Below are 19,413 nucleotides of genomic sequence, written 5' to 3' on the forward strand. Positions count from 1 at the left end.
TCAGTCAGCCAATTTGGCAGGTCCGGAAGGTTTGACACACATACACTTCACTGCCAGCAGCAGCCAAGAAAAGAAATCTCACTCATCTTGGCACTCAAGAGTGTGTTTCAAAGAAATATTTTTTAAAAAATGAGAAAACATGCTATTTCACTCTTTGTTGTTGATAAAACACAAGTCAAACCCCTTCACCCACCTCCCGCTGGGGGGAGGATGCCAGTGCTCGAGTCTCCCTCAGCTGCTTGCCGCGGTGACGCGCTCGGCCGTCGTGAACGCGCGCTGGGAGGGCGGTCGGGGGCGCGCCGCGGCCGCGCGCTCCGAGAGAACGGACTTAACACACAGACAGAGAGAAGAGCTCAAGATGGAAGGAGGCGCGTATGGAGCTGGCAAGGCTGGCTCTGCTCTGGATCCCATCTCGTTCCTCAAGCAACCCCAAACCATCATCCGCATCCTCAGCTGGGTAAGGCAGGGCGCTTTAAGAAATGCTAATCCTGTTGCTGTATTTTTGGGGGAAAAAAACAAATATGTATTGCTTTTATTTGAGATAAATGTCAGTGCAATATGTAGAGCATGAGAATTGCAGGCATCACCTGTCTGTCTGATGTGGATGAGCAGCCAGGTACTGTGATTAGATCCACTCCAAAAAACACCAACCTTCAAGATATAATTTAACCTCCTCGTCTGTCGTTCAGGTGACAGCAAAAGGATGCGAGATATCGAGACAATTGTTATTGAAAACGTACATCTGCACAGCTAGAAACCTATTGCTGTACCGTTCATTCATTGTTCAAGTGTACACAGAGCTAGATTTTTAAAAAAAAATTCTTGCAGTTTCCATTTGTCTCCGGGATTAATCTCAGTTTATTGGCATTTACAGTTTCTTGCTGGAGATTTCTCAGTCTTCAGTCTGTAAATTATAACGTATTGGCTAGTTGTTTCTTCTATATTACGCTGTAATTAAAACAAAATGCAACGTTTGTACTGATGTTTATTCAGAATTCCACAGAGCTGGGGAAAATCCAATTTCACTTCCCGATATTTCTTGGTCGGGGTCTCGGGGGAGTTTTGGGTTTACTAGAGTTAGTTAATTTTTTTTTCTCTCTATAAAGTAAAAGGGGAAACAATTTCTGCCAGCTGCTTGTACTCATTGTTGGTGGGTATGTTGGCATTTCACAGTCCTCTTGGTGCATGTGTGAATTCCCCTTTCTCCTTTTGGTATTCCCCAGACCAAAGCACATTACTGATACCTCTGCAATAACCTGGAAGTCCTTATTTATTAGTCAGTACAGAAAGTCGCCAACCCCTCAATTTACAAACAGATTGGCAGCTTCCAGTCAGCATGCTGTGAGATTGCTATCTTATGGTTCAGACCGTATCCTGGAATCGCTACAGTGTGGAATCAGGCCATTCAGCCCACACTGACCCGCCAAAGGGCATTCCCTCCATCCTTGTAGTTCTGCATTTCCCATGGCTAACCCAACTAGCCCTTATATCCCTGGATAGTATGGACAATTTAGCATGGCCAATCCATCCTAAACTGCACAGAGTCACATAGCGCTGAAGCATACCATATTGTCCATGACGATATCCTGAATTAATCTAGTCCCATTTGCCAACTTATCTCTCTCAACCCTGGATGTAGGTTTGCTCGCTGAGTTGGAAGGTTTGTTTTCTGAAAACGAACCTTCCAGCTCAGTGAGCAAACCTATATCCAGAATCTCAGCCTGAGCTACAAATCTTCTCAAAACTCACTAACCCTTTAAATCCTCCCCCTTTGGACTATGGGAGGAAACCAGAGCACCCAGTGGAAACCCCATGCAGTCATGGGGAGGATGGACAAACTCCACACAGGCAACTCTAGGGGTGGAATCGAATCCAGGTCCCTGGTGCTATGACGCATCAGTGCTAACCATTAAGCCACCATCCCACCCATGTCATAAACAGTGAACATAACTGGTCAGCGTCTTCACAGCCATGTCCATGTCTGAACTTTGTTTCACAACAACTCTCTTTGGGTGCTTCTTAATCACAGGAGCTTTTAGATATTTTTTAGTCAACCTGTTCAAAGAGGTTAGTACTTTGGAGCAAGTGGGATTTGAATCTGGTTCTTAATGTGTCCAAGTAATTGGGTAGGGGAATGGGTCTGGTTGGGATACTATTTGGAGGGTCAGTGTGGATTTGTGGGGGAAATGGCCTGTTTCCACACTTCAGGGATTCTAAGTGCTGCCCCCTATCTGGACCAGGTTCAACTCTCACTTGTGCCAGAGCTGGGTCACAGAATATCCACTCGGGTTGATTAAAAATAGTTTGAGGGCATTGTGGTGCAGTGGTAGTGTCTCTGGCCTGGAAGGTCTGTGTCCAAGTCCCACCTGCCCCAGAGGGTCAGGACAGGTTGATTTTAAAATAAAATCTAATTTTTAATGGTGTCCATTGATTCATTCTCCACTTTGTGCTAGACATTATAAGTTTTAATCATATCCACACTTCTGTTTTTTCCAGGAGCCCAATTATTTTGTTTATTCACATAAGTGGGAAGTGTTTCGAGAAAGAGATAGCCTATGAGATACTACTGAAACTCCATATGTTACTAATTTATTGTTTCAGTTTTTCATGAGTGGGAGTGTTGTGCCCAGTACATTCCTGAACAAGATTCTGGTCATCGTTTCCCCATTGTGTCCTTATCTGTTGATACAAAGTTATAATTTGTGGCTGTTAATTATGAATTAGATGTCAGTGGGGCCAGGTTAGAGTGAGCCTTGTATCCTGAACAGGATTGGTTGTATTGTCAGAAATGGATATACCCATGTCCTGTACCCATTCCCACAATATCTAAACTGCAGTCATCTTAGCAATGTGCAACCATTCACACACTTCTCTGAAATCAATTCATTCTGATCAAAATCTGAATGTAAATCCAGGCTTTCATTCATATTTTAAAGCTATGCAGGAAACTTTACTTGACTGAACCAGACAGCAACTGGTTTCTGATAAGCAGAGCGTAGGAGGAATGGGTGAAGTGTGGGTTGAACAAGTAATGGAATAGGAAATAGATTCCATTGACTGTACTGTTTCAGGTTCTGTGCTTGCATTTGATTAATTATAACCAAAAAAGCCAACAAAACATTGTAGATTGGGGTTTGTTGCTGTCACTGCCACTTGTGCCTGTTGCTATCAGTTATGAATCCTTCCTATTTTGTGGTGAATACCTAGCACCAAATCTGCAGCATTAGGCAAAGCCAAAGTATAATGTGAATTACTCAATTTCTGTTTATTACCCACTGCTTCTGTACATGCTTTAGGTTCTACAAGTGAGTGCTAGTTTTGTCATGAAATGTAAATTCACAGCTTTTGGAGAGTTTTTCCTTATTAATTCACGGGATGAGGATGTCACTGGCTAGGCCAGCATTTATTGCCCAGAGGGCAGTTGAGAGTCAACCACATTGCTGAGAGTCTGGAGTCATACGTAGGCCAGACCAGGTAAGCGTGTTGGGCAGCATCAGAGGAGGAAAATTCAATGTTGACTTCTACACCTGATGCTGCCTGGTTTGCTATGTTCTCCCAGCCTCTTGCTTATCTGCTTTGGATTCCAGCATCTGCAGTTTTTTTTGTCTCTAACCAGGCAAGGATGGCAGTTTCCTTCCCTAAAGGGCATTAGTGAACCAGATGAACAGTTTTCCTGACAATCAACAATAGATTTGCGGTCATCATTAGACTTTTCATACTGAATTTAAATTCCACCATCTGCTGTGGTAGGATTCAAAGCTAGGTCCCCAGGACATTATTTAGGTTTCTGGATTAATAGTTTAGTGATAATTCCACTAGGCCATGACCTCCACTAAACAATTTGTAACAATTGATGGGTTTAGCCAGCATTGTTGGAAAGGGTTGTTTTTGTTTTGGAGGAACCATAGAGATCAATATATTCTCAGTGTGAGATTACATTTTGGGCTCATCTTTCTTAATAGTGCCACCTGAATAATGATCTCTGCTTTTGAACAGCATCCAGGAACAGACAGTTTATCACTCACTATTCTGCTGTGTGAGTGCATGTTGTGTTGCCAGGATTGACAGGATGATGGCAACTAAGTGCCATTGTAAATTCAGATCCTCTATGGCAGCCTTACACTGTAGCGTTAACCACTCAGGTACAGAAATCTGTCGGAGATGCAAGAGGTTAAGCATTTTACATTGAAAATATTTACCTTTTACCATTACATTGTTCAGTGAATTGAACTAGAATTAGTGTAAATAAGACCAATGTTGCAGATTGTAAGGGGGGTGGGGGTGGAGAGGTAGTCATGTGCTGGTGGTGTAGAATCCAAACAAATGTGAACCAAAATACAAATTGCTGACTCGTGTTATGCATGAAACGACGGGAAAATGTTTGATAAGCAGACCTTTTTATTTTGCTTAAAATTCATTGGTACTAATGCTGGGAATATTCACCTGGCGAGTTATTTATAGTTTGAAAACATGATGTGAAAGACTCCCAATAGACCATCACTGTCAGTCCCATATTTTGTGCTTGACATCTCTCATTTCTTTTTCCATTCCATCCTTCCCAACCATCTCTTTTTCAATTTGTTTTTCGGTTATTTAGTTTTTCATTGCCAAATTTTTTTGAACATGTTATCATATGTTGTTAGTTTAATTTCATGTAATTCTGAATCCTGTAATTGTTTAAACTTTATTTTAATGCTTAATTTAGTTTTGTTTATACTCCAAGTGAACAAAGATGAACAATTTATGCCTTAGTTCCTGTTTTGTTTAATCTTGTTTTAATCCTGTCCTCTTGTTATGTGACCCTGAGCCAGACAGCATTCTCCTGCTCAGAAGTCAAACAAAGCGCAACATATTATAAAAAGTGGAAGTAGAAAGTCACATGATAATGTGTGCTGTGTACTTCCCCTTTGCAAAGAACAACTCTTATTGAGGTTGGATATGAGCTTTGAAATGAGGCTAGCCCATTGTCTCATGTCCCACTATTCTGGGACACTCAACTATATTTCTCTGGCACCCTTATCATATTTGTAACTAGGTAGTGATTGACTCAATACGGGATATTTATATCATCCTTGCTTTTGAAATGGCTGTAAGATTCAAGCCATACTCCAGAACTAGTGAATACAACTTACACTGACAAGTCATCACACATGTCACCCAGCACATCATGTAAACCGGCCCCCAATCATTGACTCCAATACTACTTCCCATTGCTTTGGGAAAGCAACCAACATAATCAAAGACCACTCCCACCCCAGTTATACTCTCTCCCAACCTCTTCTGTGGGCAGAAGATATAAAAGTTTGAGTATACATCTGAACAGATTCAAGAACAGGTTCTTCCCCGCTATTATCAGACTTTTAAATGTTAATGCTGTTTTGCCCGCTCTGCACCTTTTCTGTATCTGTACCACTATGTTCTGCACTCTGTTCTCCTACCCTGATGCACTTTGTATGACATGATCTGCCTGCAGAGCATGCGAAACAACACTTTCCACTGTATCTCAGTACATGTGACAATGATAAATCAATCAATCAACACTAAGGAGTGCTGCACTGTTGGACATACTGATGAGATCTCTTAACGTCTCAAGTAGTGGATCCAGAGGCACGATTAAGAGGAGGGCAATGAAGTTCTTCCAGCATCGTGGCTAATACTTATTCCTTTTCTTTTCATTCACTCATGGGACATGGACATCGCTGGCTGGACCAGCATTTATTATCCATCTCTGGTTGCCCATGCAAAAGTGGTGGTGAGCTGCTTTCTTGAACTGCTGCAGTCTATGTGCTGTAGGTAGACCCACAATGTTGTTAGGGATTCCAGGATTGTGACCCTCTACCAGCATCATCTAAAATTGATTATTTTTCTGATGTCAGTTTGAAGTGTTAAAATTAACAGCCACCTTTAGCAACAGATTGATAGTACATCAATGGCATGTTTTGGCATGTCTTGAGCTTGTGAAAGGCCCAATGAAAATGCAGTTTCTTTCTTTATTAAATATTTCTGTGCCACTTCCATGTGGTAATGAGTGTAAAATTTCAGAACTGTCTTGAAACCTTACTTGCCAAACAGTTGTAGAATACATGTATTGGTTCTCAATTGACCCACAACTTTAAATAGTTCTAAATCCACGATTGTCATAGAGTCATAGAGATGTATAGCATGGAAACAGACCTTTCGGTCCAACTTGTCCATGCCCACCAAATATCCCAACCCAATCTAGTCCCACCTGCCAGCACCCGGCCCATATCCCTCCAAACCCTTTCTATTCATATACCCATCCAGATGCCTTTTATATGTTAGTCTCATGTGAGTGACCACCACGTTAATTAATTTAAAAAAAAACTGATCACTCAAGACAGATTTCATTCTGGGATCTGATATGTTTAGTAATACCATCAACTGGACTATAACAAGTGGGTGATCCTGCTGGGATTCGAATTCATATAAATTTAAGAGGGTACTATTGTGTTGAAGTTTCCTGTGGTAGCTATCCCTGTCATAGCTATTTAAATATCCCCTGCATCCGTGGACCTGAGTTAAGTTATGACACTTTGCAATCAATCAGATGGTCAATTCCAGGTCTCAATAATTCTGGTCTGTGCAAAGTGAAGCTGGGGATCAGGACATGAAACCATAAAGGCCTGATACCATGGAGTATCAGGGAGTGAAGCCAGAGCCAGGTAGCATCAGGAAGTGGTACCCTGTATTTGGAGTGAAATGGCATTTGAAAGACCTGAAGGTTGGGATCCCAAGGAGGAAATAAGTATTGTTGTAGAGAGAAATCTTGAGGAATATGACAAATTTCATGGTCGCGGGCCATAATAAGCAATTGAAGTGAGGTGGAAAGTACTAAAATACGGGCCTGAATATTCAAGACAGGCTGGGAGCACTTGTGTAGTTTCACATGAAAAACTGTGTTCCTGTTCTCACTTGAGGTTCCCTCCCAGCTTGGACCTACTATTAGATGACAATTTTTAGCTGACTCTCTAGGTAGGAACATGTCTGATTTCCTGTCCTGGTTTAGGAATCTCATTGGTCCCTGCTAGCCATGGCAAGTTAGACTTCACTGAAGGCAGCCTGAATTGTTGTGGCAATGTACACATTGTAGTCTGTAAACAGTGTTGGTAGAATCCCCAACTTCCCTTCTGTCTCCTAGCCTGTCAGGAACCTCTTTTACTGTGACTGCCTCCACTGGCTAATGCTGGAAGTTTGGACTCAAACATTTTACCTAGGTTGTAAACAAAAGGACTTGAACCTGGAGCTTCTGCCTCAGAGGTACGGACCTTACCCCTTATGCTGCAAGACCTCCTTAGATGATGCAAAGCACAAACCACTACATGATCAAATCTTCTTTATGCAACTAGCTCTATGCAGTTTACATGTTTAGCACGCACTAGTCAATAATGTTAGAGAAGCTTTGGTGCATAGACAGTTTTAAAAATATGAATGGATATTCATATTCAAACTTGTCATGACCACCTTCTGAGGAAGCGAGTCCCAAAGCTGTGCGACTTTCTTACATCAGCAATCTTCATCTCTGTCGTAAAAGCGTGTGTACTCATTTTACAGTGTCCCTCTACTTCCAGACCAACGCACCAGAGAGGAAACATCCTTTCACCTCGAGCCCTTGAGTAAGATGCCCTGTGAGTCGTGTTGTTCATTAGTTCAATGAATTAAATAACCACTTTAATTACTATCTTTACATTATTGTAGGGAAAGTGGAATGGAGAATCACAGATTCTGTGAATACATTAGGCAGAAGCAAATTACTCCCTTCCCCATTGAATTAATTAAAGTCTGCACACCCACTTCCAGTAACCTCAAGGGTGAATTATCTGTTGTTAAATTTGCCAGAAGCCTCACTCTTATGCCTCTAAGTAGTGGAACAAACAATATCTAGTTGAGCTATCTGTCTCAGTTCTCTGTAAGGAACTATCAGCGCAGACCATTCTCATTAGTTAGAAAGATGTTTTTAATATATGATGAAAGAGGATTTAAAACTGGATGTTAAGGGATCGTTTACATAATAGATGAACCTAGAATAAAACAAAGAACTGCAGACATTGAAAATCTGAAACAAAAATAGGAATTGCCTGAGATGTTCAGCAGGCATGTTTCGAATCCAGTGAGAATGCAGAATGCTCTGATGAAGAGTTGCTTGAAACAATAACTCAGCTTTCTCCCTCCGCCGATACTGCCAGACTTGCTGAGCCATTTTTTTTGTGTTAGGGGAATCTGAAGTTACAATTAGTTAAGGACATCACAACAGATTGGAACTTGAGGAAATTAGCGAAAGATTTAGTTTCTTTGTTTGGTGTCTTGAGTTCAGGACTGTTTACTGTATTCATGGAAGGATGTTAAAAGGAGTTGAGAGAAGGGTTACTAGTCTGCAACGAGCAGGTGACCTAGCTAACAGGGTAGGTCTGCATTCTCCGAAGTATAGAGGTGATTAAATTGAAACAAATAAGACCATGATGGCACTTGACCTGGTGGGTTGGAAGGATGTTTCCTTTTCTGGGAGAATCTAGGACGAAGGATCGTAGATTAAACATGAGGAGGGACCTATCTAAAACAGTGATGGGAAAACATTTTTTTTCTCTCAGACGGTTGTGAGTCTTTGGAATTCCCTCCCACAAAAGGCAGCGGATGCAGAATCTTTAAGTATTTTTATGGTAGAGGTAAACAGATTCTTGATGGCCAGAGGGCTGAAGGTTTATCGGGGATAAGCAGGAAGTAGAACTGAGGTTAAAATCAGATCAGCCATGACCTTATTGAACAGTGGAGCAGGCTCAAAATGCCAAGCACCCTACTCTTGTTGCTTATCTTGTGTGTAGACATGCTTTATTCCTGATTACAAAACAGAAGGAAAATTGTCAGTAGCTGGAATTCTGCCACCTTTGTGCTAACCATCTATTTCTGAGAATTTTGCTATAAAGCAGCACAGAGAGAGAGAGAGAGAGCTTTGCTTTGGGACAGGGAGAACTGTGGTAATGACGCCCTCGTGATTCAGACTTTTGGCTTACTGGCAGCTCAGTTCAGTGCCACAGGTAAGAGTCAGCCTTTGCATTTGCCAGGTTTCCTACAAGTTCCTTCTACTTGGATGCCAGCTTTTTCCTGAGCTGTGGAATGTCAGTGCCATTGTAATGAACTGACCTCAGAGCATGGGTGAGTTTGGGTCATTTTGTATCGAGTGCACTTTCAGTGAACCAGCTTGCAATCTAGTGGAAAGAAGAAATCCCAATTTCTTCTCACTTCACTCAGATGAGCTTTCAGAAGAGGCTGTGTGGAAGACAGTAAATAAGACGAAGATTTTATTTTATTTATTATTGTCACATGTACCTAGGTGCAGTGAAAAGTTTGGTTTTGTGTGCAGTACAGGCAGATCATACCATACAAAGTGCATTAGGGTAACAGAACAGACTGAGAAATACAATGTTACAGTTGCAGAGAAGGTGCACAAAGAGTGAGATCAGCTTTAAATTTAAAGTTTGAGGGATCCCTTCAGAAGTCCAATAACACTGGGGAAGAAGCTGTTTTTGAATCTGTGGGTGAGTGTGTTTAAACTTTTTGTTTCTTCTGCTCAACAGAAGAGGTTGGAAGAGATGATAACTGGGATGGGAGGGGTCTTTGATGTTGGCTGTCTTTGTGAGGCAGTGAAAAGTGTAGATGGAGTCAATGGATGGGAGGTTGGCTTGCGGGATGGACTGGGTGGTGTTCACAACTCTCTGCAGTTTCTGACAGTCCTGGGCAGAGCAGTTGCCGTACTAAGCCACAATGCATCCAGATAGAGTGCTTTCTATGGGCATAGATTGTAGATATTGGAAAAATATTTTATTATCTTCATTTTGGATCTTTTAATGGGACACACAAATTCATCAGTATATCATGTTCTTGTATTCTTCTTGGTTCCTCTTCCCAAATGGTATTTTTTGGGAATTAATAACCTACTGCTAGAAATTACATTTGTGAACTTTGTTTAAAAAAAAGAATTCAAATTTCTGATTAGACCTCTTTGAAATTTGAATTCTGTTTTATTGTGCTAATCTACCAGTTAGCAATATTTAGCCCATCTGATATTCACACACAAATGCAGTGATGAAGAATATTGTTTCTCTGGTAACCTCATTGAAAACCAAGTAAAATTAAGTTTTAAAACGCTAGTTGCATTAGTAAATAGGAGTGATCTGAAAGGATTCTTCTTGTTCAGTTCAGTAAATTCAGACTGATCAGACCCACTGTGCCATGACCTGAATCATAGGTAGGGCAAGGAAGCAGGTCATATGTCCACCCCAGCCAGATCAGGAATCAAACCCAAAACTTTTAGCTACACTCCAGCCTTCCAAGGAATCCAAGTTGCTGTAGCAATGTATTTGTACAAAGAAGTTTGTCCTTTGGAACTATGGATAATGATGACAGAGGGTCCAATTATTTACTGTCATAGGGTGGACCAGGAATCTCTTTCACTCTTGTCAATCTGCTATTGGTCAATAATGGAAGGATTTACAAGTTGATACTGAAGCTGTTTGGGTACATTGTGAAAGTAACATTATTGGCCATTGTGTCCTGGAGGGGGATTCAAAGCCAGAACTTCTAGCTCAGAGTCAAGAACACTACCTACTGTATCACAAAATTGTTGAGTGTTGGATAGAATTGTGTAGACCATACAACACAAATTACTTGCCCTAATGGAGCCAAACTGGTGTTTATGCATCACATGTGAGTTCTCCCACTCTGTCTCAACTACTCATGAATATCCTTCAAATTACTTTGCCCTAATATGTTTTTCTAATGCCTGCATTATATTCACGCCAAACCTGTCGTAAATTCCATATTCTTGCCATTTTCTGTGCAAGGATATATCTTCTAAATTTCCTGTTAGATTTATGAATAATTATCTTGTCTTAATAATTCCTAGTCTTGACCTCACACACATTATCAATAATTTTCCTAATCTTTATGACCTCTGTCAGTTCACCCTTCAATCTTCCCTTTTTTGAGTAAAACAGCTACAGCAAGGTTTATATAACCTCAGTTTTAGTGTCATATTTATGACTTGTATTTTCCACATTCTTGAGTGCCCCTCTATTCTTTCTGATAATATTGCTACTTACTTTATATCATGAAAATTATTAGTTTTGACAAGCTGTTTTCTATTCATCAAGTATAAATACCAGGTACTGCAGTTAATTTTATTTACAGCGGTGAAAATAATGCTGGCCATACAGTAAAGTATCAATTTTGGATAGGTCACGGAGGGTTCTGGAACTTTCATAGTCATTAATGTACTCTTAAAATTGCTATACAAATGATGGAATAACCTCTGAGCCAGAAAGTCAGAAGGAATGTCAAGCTATGCCACAGAAACTGGGCCACTGCAATCAATTCTGACATTTCAGTGCACATGTGAGGGATCGGCTTATTTGAAGAAAAGCAAAGAAGTTCTTCCGGTGTCCAACCTTTTTCCTAGGCCAATATTCCAAGCACAGCTGAAATGGCATGGTATCTCATTGTTATTTGAAGGACTTGGCAGTGTTCAGAGTGGCTGCTGTGCTAAGACTGTGAAAGGTGTTAGTACAGAAGGAAAAGACTTTCATTCAAATAATAAGTTGCTATATAATCTGTGGAGCAATATTAGATTAATCAATACAAAATTCCCAGAAGCGTGGTGAATGTTGCCTGAGCTCAGGATTGTTGGCACGATTAGAGCCGAAAAAAATCAGAGTGAGGTAAATACATTCAGCCCTTGGACAATCTGCCCAATCCCATTGTTACAACCAAAATGGGAAGAATGCATTGTCTCCTAGTTGACACTTCCTTGAGTCACAAAGAAACTCCAATTGTTTTATCCAGTTCCTGATCTGGGCGAACTGAATGCTTGCTTTAGACTGAGATTGAAAAAGATCCCTCAACCAGGGTTTCTTTAATAAACACAAACTTTTTGATTTGGTTAAAAAAAAGTGTTCAGCAAGAACAGCAAACTATCTAAATTCGCAGTTTGTAATATGAAAGTATAAATGTTCGCCCTGCTAAGTGCTCCGAAACACACCAACACCTGTACACATATCAGGAAAAGGACTAAGGAAGTGGTTTCACTTTACAGAGATCACTTGAGCTGGAACGAAAAAGAATAGTGGTTAGTTCTTGAGGAAAAAGAACATTATAGAGTCTGAAATGTTCAGATGGCTATTACTCTGGTCTTCTGGCACACAAAAGATGGGTCACCAGGCACAAGCAGTTGTCTCTGACCTCTTGGCAAATACAGCTCGCTCAGAAAACACATTATCGAGAAACCTTCCCCCAGCTCTACAAGAGGACCGTCAGGCTTCACAAACAATTCCCAACGAAGGTGTTCCAGAAAACTGGAGACTTCAAAGTCCGCTAAATGCAGGATAATAAAACATGCTTGATGATAAAGTGGGAAATTTTGAGTCCGAACATTCACAGCATTGACTGCTGACAGCTGTCACTCACTTAGTTGAGAGATTGAGCAATCCAAATTGTTCACAGATGTCTGTGCAGAAATCTTTGTTATTTTACATTCATAATTATCGCTAATTTCAATCTGATGCAGGCTTGTAATCTTATGCAGTATCTTTACACTTTCAGTACCTCTTTCAGATTGACTGGATTCTCTCACTGTGTCAAGTATCAAAACTATCTCGATACAACACACAAAACAGGCCATTCAATCCAACCAACCCATACTGGAATTTATACTCATTCAAGACTCCTCCTGTCTTTTCTCATCCAAATCCCCCATCATCGCCAACAGCTAATCCCTTTGCTTGACTGGTAACCCATTGTACTGTTTACTTCATCCTGTCTCTCTGGTAATGACTTCAGTCTCTGGGCGAAGAAGTTGTAAAGCAAAAATACTACAATTCCCAGCTAATTATTCTGAACTTGCTTATTCCACCAATTGATGTTTGCATTTCTTAGGGATTTAATAGGGACAGAAAATTTCAGTGCTGGCCCAAATCATCTGGCCTGCAGATTGTCAGAGATGGGATGTATGTTGAATTAGTCAGTGCATTGTGTGTAGGAGTTGGGAGGTCATGTTGCAGCTGTACAGGACATTGGTTGGACCACTTTTGGAATACTGCATTCAATGCTGGTCTCCCAGCTTTAGAAGATATGTTGTGAGGTGCAAAAGACATTCACAAGGTTGTTGCCATGGTTGGAGGGTTTGAGCTATAGGGAGAGGCTGAATAGGCTGCGACTATTTTCCCTGGAGCATTGGACGCTGAGGAGTACCCTTTATAGAAGTTTATAAAGTCATGAGAAGCATGATATGATGAATAGACAAAATATTTTGCACAGGGTAGAGAGTCCAAATCTAGAGGGCATATGTTTAAGGTGAGAGAGGAAAGATTTAAGGCCACAAGGGGCAGCTTTTTCACGCAGAGGGTGATGCGTATATGAAATAAGCTGCCATAGTGGTGGAGGCTGGTACAATTACAACATTACAACATCTGTATGGGTACATGGGTAGGGAGGATTTAGAAGGATTTGGGCCAAATGCTGGCAAATGGGACTGGATTAATTTTGGATATCTGGTCGGCATGGACAAATGGTCTGTTTCTGTACAACTCTATAACTCAATGCATAGTCAGGACCATTAGCAGGAAGTCCTGATGGTGGATATATTTCGGAATTACCTGGGAGGTTTAAGTTTCTGATGAGCTGGTTCCCTGTTCCCTGGAAGACTCCATGAGCGTCCTCGACTTGAACCGAGGGTGGAGACTTGGATCAGATATGCGAGATCTACCTATAGATTTAATAGTTCAGCATCTTGTTGAATAGCTGACTTAGCTTCCCAGCAGACTCCCCACCCACTTCCTCCTCCAAGTTCCTGACCTGATCACCAGAAACCCTACCAATCCAACTCCATTATACCCATGGCCACCTAACTACTCCCTGTTTGACCATCTTTGACCACATCTGACGCTTAAGGATCAAGAAGCTATTGTTTTAGACAAACCTGGGGGAATGGGTCTACATATGATGGCTGTTTCAAAGACCTAGCACAGCCATGTTGGGTTGAATAACCTCTCCCCTTTCAGTGGGTTTCTACTTTTAGTGACTGACTGACTTGGTCTTTTGAGGTATAACGGTGCAGATATGGCAGCAAATAGGCGTCCATCAGATTTACAAGGCTCTGATTTGATTTATTGTAATGACATGTGCCTAGTAGTAGTACAGGCAGCTGATAGCAAACAAGGACATCGGGTGCTTGGACAGAGTGAGGTTACAGCTGCCCACGAGGTGCACAAAGCAAGATCAACATTATTTGAAGTTAGAGAGGTCCATTCAGTAGTTTAATAATGGCAAAGAAGAAGCTATTCTTGAACCTGATGGTGTGTGTGTGTGTGTGTGTGTGTGTTCATGCCAGTGATTGGCTGGGGTTCATTCATACGTAGTTGAAGAATCAATCACCTGCTCAGGGAATTGTTGAGTAAGCTTAGCTGCAGCAGGTTCCTGTTCTGAATTATCTGTTTATAAGTGTTGTTGTGGTGCCTGTGGAGAGGGCTTATGTTGCAATAGATGTGTTATGCACTTCTGGGATCTGGTGATGCCAATGTTTAAAAATAAGGTGAGCGTCGCTCAGTGATATAAATGACAGACTTTAATAACATGTGCATTTCCCACTCCCCCCACCCCCCCACAACTGAAGCAATTTGATCAAAACATCTTTTGTTGTGATGGCAACATCCACTTGGAGTTGTAATATTATCCTGTGTACGTTATCAGAGCAATTAGGTCAGACCCGACAATGCAAACTCCTAAACATCATGACCAATTTTCTTTTAGGGTTCACTGTGTGCTGCTACTGAGGAAAAAAGTCCAGGCAGTCTTAATAACATTTTAGCATAAACTTCAGAAAGCAACACAAAATGAGGAGTAGTCAGTGCAAATAGTTAAGCACATTATTGTAAAAGGCACAGGCAAAGGGATACGTGCAAAGAACGAAAATTCTTTTGCAGCTGGAGTTTAAGGGAATAGTTTTCTCTTTGATGTAATGTTGCTTCAAAGTCAACCAAGTCAGAATAATGAAACATACTTGACGATAATGTGGACAATGTATAGTTTATTTGTGAACATCCTGTTGCCAATAAATTGCCTTGCTTTTAGTACTTCTGACTGCTTTGTATCAGTGCATTTTACAGTAAAATTGCAGCCCCGTTTCAGTGTCATTCTTACCAGAGGTGACAAATGCACCTTAAATGGGTTCAAGTATGGTTTCTTCGGCTCTTTAGCCGAACACAGGCCAACCTTCAAGGTGATGTTTAAATAGGGTTTATTAACAAACACTACAAGATGGTAATGCTACAGAGTTATTTTGCTATACAGATTCCAACCTTCTAGCAGAGTACTTGCATATCACTCCTGAATTCACAGTTACAATACAACTGGTCTCAGAGTCAAATCTACATATTCATTAAACCCTATCTCTACCAGTTGTGTTGTTTATTGCAGTTAAGGTGACAGTAAATTTGAATGATCTGGGAAAACAGACAGATATCAAGTGTGGAATCAACAATTTTTATTTGTGTCGTACAACAAAGAGCTGCAGATGCTGGAAATCCGAAATCTGAAGAACAGAAATTGTTTGAATAACTCAGCAGGTCTGGCAGCGTCTATGGAGAGAGAAGCAGAGCTAACATTTCAGGTGAAGTGGCCCCTCTTCAGATTTGATAACAGCTAGGACATTGGAGGGAGGGGGGGAATGTGTGCACGTGTGTGATCATGGTATCCAGAGACAGAGAGTGCTTGCCACCTAGTCTGTCAGGCTGGTTGAATGTGGATTGGCTATGCTGGAAGCAGCAGGTGTCAATGGCAGGGTCTGTGGGGGGGTTTGCATACAGCCATCGGAGGAAGTGCCTCAAGTCCTATAATTGCTAAACTTGATATTGAGTCCTCAAGACTGCAGGGTCCCCAAGCGGTAAATGAGGTGCTGTTCTTCCAGCTAGTGCTGAGCTTCGCTGGAGCACTGCAGCAAGTCTGAGACCAAGGTGTTGGCCAGGGAACACAGTGGTGTATTATGGCAGGCAACTGGAAGTTCGGGCTTTTTTTTGCGGACAGAATGTAGTGTTCCACAAAGCAGTTGCCCAGTCTGCATTTTATCTCCCTGATGTCTAGGAGACCACATTGTGGATAGCGACTACAGTAGACCAGATAGAATGAAGTGCAGGTAAATTACAGTTTCACCTGGAAGGTGTGTCTGGGTCTTGGATTGAGATTTTTATTTATACATGCTTTTGGGCCCAGTCAAATTTTCTTAGGTGGACAGTACTCAGTTCATGGACAGGATGCCCATTGGAATTTCACAACCAATAGCCTCATTCAGAAGGTGTATGACAAGGTGCCATATCTATGCCTGAGTCAATCACAAAGTCTATTTATCCTTGAACTCTTGTTGACATCCACACAAGTCTCTTAGAAAGGACAAGCTCGTCAAACATGGAATGATATACATAATCAAATAAGGCCTTTTTGAACTCTCATGTATTCCGTTTGTTATGAAGAGAGAGCTCCCTAGGTACAAACAAGACATAACGATTTCATTCTTGTCAAAATAGTTTTGAACAAGAGCTAAGATTTTAAAAACTGTTCATAATCTTTGCAATTAAAACTTTACATGAAATTGACCTTTGAAATTTTTAATATTGTTACTTGGACCATTTTCAGATGCATGGAGTGATTTTACCCTGAACCCGTTGTGCCTTGTAGTAAAAGGCTCTGAAAGGGTTAATGTCTGGAACTGTGTCAGTAATCCATCCACCACGAGAATGTCACAGATCACATGGGAAGGAAGGCAGTCTGGTAATCCTGTGACATTGTTTACAAGTCTGTTATAAATTGGTTTCTGTTAACATGCAGGAGATCCAGTAATCTCCACCAAGACCCTAATGGTCTCCATTGCAACGCTCACACAATGACCAGGGCTTTTCATTTCTTAGTTATGAGGATAGATTCCAAAAGGCATAGCTCATCAAGAAAATCCATGACAATGCGATCTGCAAAAAAACTGCGGCTTAATTTGAAATGATTATTAAATAATCCATTCCTCCCTCTCTTTGCTTAGGGCACTATGGCAAAGTTCTCTAAGCCAAAGACTCCTTAACACAAGGCCAGAAAAGAAGTTTGTGCCCCAGGCTGGGAAATGTGACTGGTATTTGTGCCAGATTCCTATTAAGCCTGAGATGCAGACTTCTGATTTATGCTGTAGTTTTGATGCCACTCACATTTACAGTGGATGCAGTGTAGGTCGTTAACATGATGAGGGAATTGGACATGTTTCAAAGGAGTTAGGTGGACTGAGACAGTAAGACTAGAGACCTTTTATACAAAATGCACAAACAAAAAATTTGGTCAGACATCAGTTGATAATTTTGATCACAGAAAGTCCCTCGGGAATCAAATAGTTGTTAATTCACTATAGGCGCTGAAAGGGGAACTTGACATTCCAGTTAAAGGGTGTAACATCTGACCGTGTGGAGTCATTACATCATAGTTTGCCTTGGGGGTTTTAACAAAAACTTCCCCAGTTGGGCTGTGGTAAGGTGGATCGGGTTACTGTGATTAGGGCTACATCAGTGGGGTTATTGGTTGTGTAATGCTTAGGTTTGATTTCTTTCTAAGTCCTTTTCGTAGGCTCATATCTGTGTTTGTAAGGGCTGTAACTATACTCCTAATTTATTTAGAAGGCACATTTCTAATGTTAGTTGGACATGATGTAATGTGTACTTCAGACAGACTGAAAGTCAGTGCAAGAACTATTATAAGATAAGCATTCCTTTTCATTGCGACTTCATGATTGCTTGCAATTTATTACTGAATCCTTCAGCTTGGTGGCCAATTAGGGCATGTTTTTGGATCAGAAGTAGGCCAACAGCGATGTAAAAGAAAAATGAGGATGACGTTATGAGAAACCAATAAGAGTAGCGGGAGATTTTCTAGCACATGTTGGAGTAATCAGCTGTACTGAATAGAGGGAAATTACAATAGAAAGGTAGGCATGTGCCCAGTTTTCTGTCCATTTCAATTATTCCAAAATCATTTGTGGATTCTAATGGACACCAAGCTCCTCTCTACTAAAGATTTTATTTGGTTATCATGCCCAGCCAATCCAATATTCCCAATTTTAGTACCAGAAAAATCTTCCAATGCTGCTCCCAAGGATGATACTCCAATCAGTCTTCCGAGGAAATTTGGCGGACCGGCTCGATCTCTCAAGAGTGGCAAGCTGAAACTGGAGGGTTTGAGTTCTAAGTTGAGGCTGGATAGACTGTGACTTGCTTTCCCTGAAGCATGGGAGGCTGACAGGTGGTCTTATAGAGGTTTATAAAATCATGAGGGGCATAGATAGGGTGAATAGACAAGGTCTTTTCCCTGGGGTGAGGGAGTCAAGAACTAAAGGGCATAGGTTTAGGGTGAGAGGGGAAAGATTTAAAAGGGACCTGAGGGGCATTGTTTTCATGCAGAGGATGTTGTGTGTATGGAATGAGTTGCCAGAGGAAGTCGTAGAGGCTGGTACAAGTACATTTAAAACACTTGTGGATAGGTACATGAATAGGAAAGGTTCAGAGCGAAATGCAGACAAATGGGACAAGTTCAGTTTAGGAAACCTGGTCAGCATGGATGAGTTGGGCCTAAGGACCTGTTTCTGTGCTGATGACTCTATAATACATCAAATATTAATCTGTCCTCTCATCTTCCCAGTTCCGCTCCTAATCTTTTATTCTAGACAACGGTTGTCCCTGTCCAACCATTATTGTATTTGTTCATCTCAATGCAGTTCTGTTCCCTGGCAGCCATTCAGCCAGTTCCTTTTTAAAGAAGCTAATAATTTATTCATCATTTAAGAGGAAAGTGGGAAACACTTTGGCAGGTTCCTGTTTTTAAGTTGGGGCCACAAATATGTGAGGTAAGTGTATGTTGTCTGTGGCAGTATACTGTGTGGCAGAAATATGTTTCTGTTTTACAAATAGGAACAAACACAAAGAAGAGGGTGATTTTGAGAAGTTGCGTGAAGAATTCTGAACTTGCATACAAGAGCAGTTGGTTAAATTTTATCAGTTGTTAAATTTGAAATGGTTCAGAACAGATTTACAAGGATGTTGCCAGGGTTTGAGCTATAGGGAGAGGCTGAACAGGCTGGGGCTATTTTCCCTAGAGCATTGGAGAGTGAGGGGTGATCTTTTTGAGCCTTTTAAAATCATGAGGGTAATGGATAAGGTGAATAAACAAGGTCCTTTCACTGGGATGGGGGAATCCAGAATTTGAGGGCATAGGTTTAAGGTGAGAGGGAAAAGATTTAAAAGTGATCTAAAAGGCAACTTTTTCAGAGGGTGGTACGCGTATGGAATGAGCCGCCAGAGGAAGTGGTGGAGGGTGGGACAATTACAA

The 19,413-nt window shown here is 41.2% G+C and overlaps 1 protein-coding gene across 1 annotated transcript in view; it reads left to right on the forward strand.

Annotated features, from left to right (window-relative positions):
• The first annotated feature begins 348 nt into the window (after window positions 1–348).
• syngr3a (synaptogyrin 3a) overlaps window positions 349–19,413 on the forward strand; it is an 89,131-nt gene continuing 70,066 nt past the window's right edge. The window contains exon 1 of the mRNA XM_060840874.1: window positions 349–457. Coding sequence (XP_060696857.1) covers window positions 359–457 — 99 coding nt within the window. The 5' untranslated portion in view covers window positions 349–358. The remainder of the gene's footprint in view (window positions 458–19,413) is intronic.

Source organism: Hemiscyllium ocellatum, chromosome 20 (assembly GCF_020745735.1).
Source record: "Hemiscyllium ocellatum isolate sHemOce1 chromosome 20, sHemOce1.pat.X.cur, whole genome shotgun sequence".
NCBI classification, from domain to species: domain Eukaryota; kingdom Metazoa; phylum Chordata; class Chondrichthyes; order Orectolobiformes; family Hemiscylliidae; genus Hemiscyllium; species Hemiscyllium ocellatum.